This window comes from Rutidosis leptorrhynchoides, chromosome 4, assembly GCF_046630445.1.
Source record: "Rutidosis leptorrhynchoides isolate AG116_Rl617_1_P2 chromosome 4, CSIRO_AGI_Rlap_v1, whole genome shotgun sequence".
In the NCBI taxonomy this organism is placed as follows: Eukaryota; Viridiplantae; Streptophyta; class Magnoliopsida; order Asterales; family Asteraceae; genus Rutidosis; species Rutidosis leptorrhynchoides.
Window position 1 is genome coordinate 601,758,451 of NC_092336.1, and position 2,396 is coordinate 601,760,846.

At 33.7% G+C, this 2,396-nt stretch overlaps 1 protein-coding gene across 1 annotated transcript; it reads right to left on the minus strand.

Annotated features, from left to right (window-relative positions):
- Window positions 1–226: 226 nt before the first annotated feature.
- Window positions 227–1,103, minus strand: LOC139842956 (uncharacterized). Its single transcript, XM_071833051.1, has 2 exons — window positions 1,026–1,103; window positions 227–910 (listed from the first exon to the last, which is right to left on the minus strand). The coding sequence occupies exons 1-2, from the start codon at window positions 1,101–1,103 to the stop codon at window positions 227–229; spliced, it is 762 nt and encodes a 253-aa protein (XP_071689152.1).
- Between the last annotated feature and the right edge of the window lie 1,293 nt (window positions 1,104–2,396).

Below are 2,396 nucleotides of genomic sequence, written 5' to 3' on the forward strand. Positions count from 1 at the left end.
CAAAACAAATAACAAGAAGGAACTTTACAATCACTATAAATGTAAACGAAGCTATACAATTTCTAACTCAACCAGGATCACGATTGTTGTTATATGGAAAACTCAAACTTCTCGGACTCGTGAGCCACTTTAACCAATCCGTTGCTTTATGTCTTGAGCGATTTTTGATCCTTAGGGTCATTCCGAAATACCTTTAAGTTTCTGTTTTTCCAAATAGAGTATCCCATTACCCTATAGCTTGCCAAATTTTTTTGTTTTCGCCCGATAGATTTCCTCGACCCGTACCGGAAAAGAAGTCTGATAAGTCGCTAGAATTGGGAGGAGTCGATTCCCACCAATTATAGATAGCTTGCCAAACATCTTTTGCTAATTTACACGTGATGAGAGTATGTTCCACCGTTTCGACGAAATCATTACACATAGGACATAAAATGGTATCCACATCTATTCCACGCTTGTCAAGTTCCACTCTAACCGGGATTCTATCTCGAAGGGCCCTCCAAACAAATATACCCATTTTTTGGGGAATATAATTGTTTCTCATTGTGTCATGTAGTTTACCCGGTCTTCCAATAATACGTTCATCAATTTTTAATGATACTAACCTCGAATTGTAGCCTCCTGAGTTATCTAGTTTCCACTGCCATGTTGAGCTGCCATTGCTCAAAAGTGAACTGCCCTCGATCAGACCTTTCATTTGTTCTAGTTCGTCAGTAACGCGACCCAATGGGGGTCGTGTCCATGCCCATGTAAACTGAATCAGCCCATTAACATGCTGCACTCGATCGTTCACGTACGCGTCTTGGTTGTTATCGAGCCTGAAAAGTCTAGCGAATTTATTTTTTAATGCAACGTCACCAATCCATACGTCTTCCCAAAAGAGCGCATCACGTCCATCGCCTAGTTTCTTCTAGAAAAAAGAGTTAATATCCAAACCGATCTTGAACAAGTCAATATCGATGTGGATAATATTGCTCCAAACTGTACTACGAACAGTAGAAAGGTTAGAAGTAGAGAGTCCCAACCCACCATCCCGCCCGTATATGCTTTTTATGACATTGACCCATGGTGATTCGGTTTCGGTTCGAAACCGCCACCACCATTTACCCAAAAGATCTAATGACCCGTCCTAATCCATCCGGACGAAGTCCACATCGATTATAAACGATTCACAACAGTTGATTTCATCACGAGGTACTTGACCTCTATATGATACATTTTTACAATCATTGCATTCGTTTTTTAAAAGACAACTTTCATTTCATCGTAAGTTGACAGGCATGCATACTATTTCATAATATATCTAAACTATAAATGACTTGATAATATTCTTGATGAACTCAATGACTCGAATGCAACGTCTTTTGAAATATGTCATAAATGACTCTAAGTAATGTCCTTAAAATGAGAAATTGCACAGCGGAAGATTTCTTTCGTACCTGAGAATAAACATGCTTTAAAGTGTCAACCAAAAGGTTGGTGAGTTCATTAGTTTATCATAATCATTCATTTTCATCATTTTAATAGACCACAAGATTTTAGTTTCTCATAAATATCATCTCATATCAGGCGTTTCGCAAACTGCATAGAGATAAAAATCATTCATATGGATTGAACACCTGGTAACCGACGTTAACTTAATGCATAGAATATCCCCAAAACAGAACCTCTCGTCTGTATAAATAATCTCGAAGTACTAAAGCATTCGTACCCCGAATGGGACTTGTCAAGGTCCATAGATCTATCTTTAGGTTTCGCGTCAATCAGGGGCCATTTCCCTAAATTCTTAGGTTACCAGACTTGAAGGGCGATATTCGGTTAATAATCCAACCATAGAATGTACTACTTGTGTCTATTTCGTAAAACATTTATAAAAGCAGCGCATGTATTCTCAGTCCCAAAAATATATATAGCAAAAGCATTTAAAAAGGGAGCAAATGAAACTCACCATACTGTATTTTGTAGTAAAAATACATATGACGACATTGAATAAGTATAGGGTTGGCCTCGGATTCACGAACCTATATCATTTATATATATTAACACATATAATTGTAATCGAACAAATTCATATATTATATCTTAAATTATATATCTTATATATTTAATTTGTACATATTAAAATAGTTAATATTTATATAGTTTAATGTTATATTTAAAATCAATAATTTGTTATATGTAAATATTTATATAAATAATCTTTATATATATAAATTTATATAATATTATGGTAATTGGAATATATATACACTTATATCGAAAATACTTATTTGTTATAATAATATTGTTAATGTAAAAGTAGTAATCATAACAATAATAATAATAATAATAATAATAATAATAATAATAATAATAATAATAATAATAATAATAATAATAATAATAATAATAATAAT

Coding starts and splice junctions, on each gene's coding strand:
- LOC139842956 (XM_071833051.1), bottom strand. CDS start 1,103: ATGGTGGTGGCGGTTTCGAACCGAAACCGAATCACCATGGGTCAATGT. Junction 911..1,025: donor ATATACGGGCGGGATGGTGG/GTTGGGACTCTC, acceptor TCTTTTTTCTAG/AAGAAACTAGGCGATGGACG.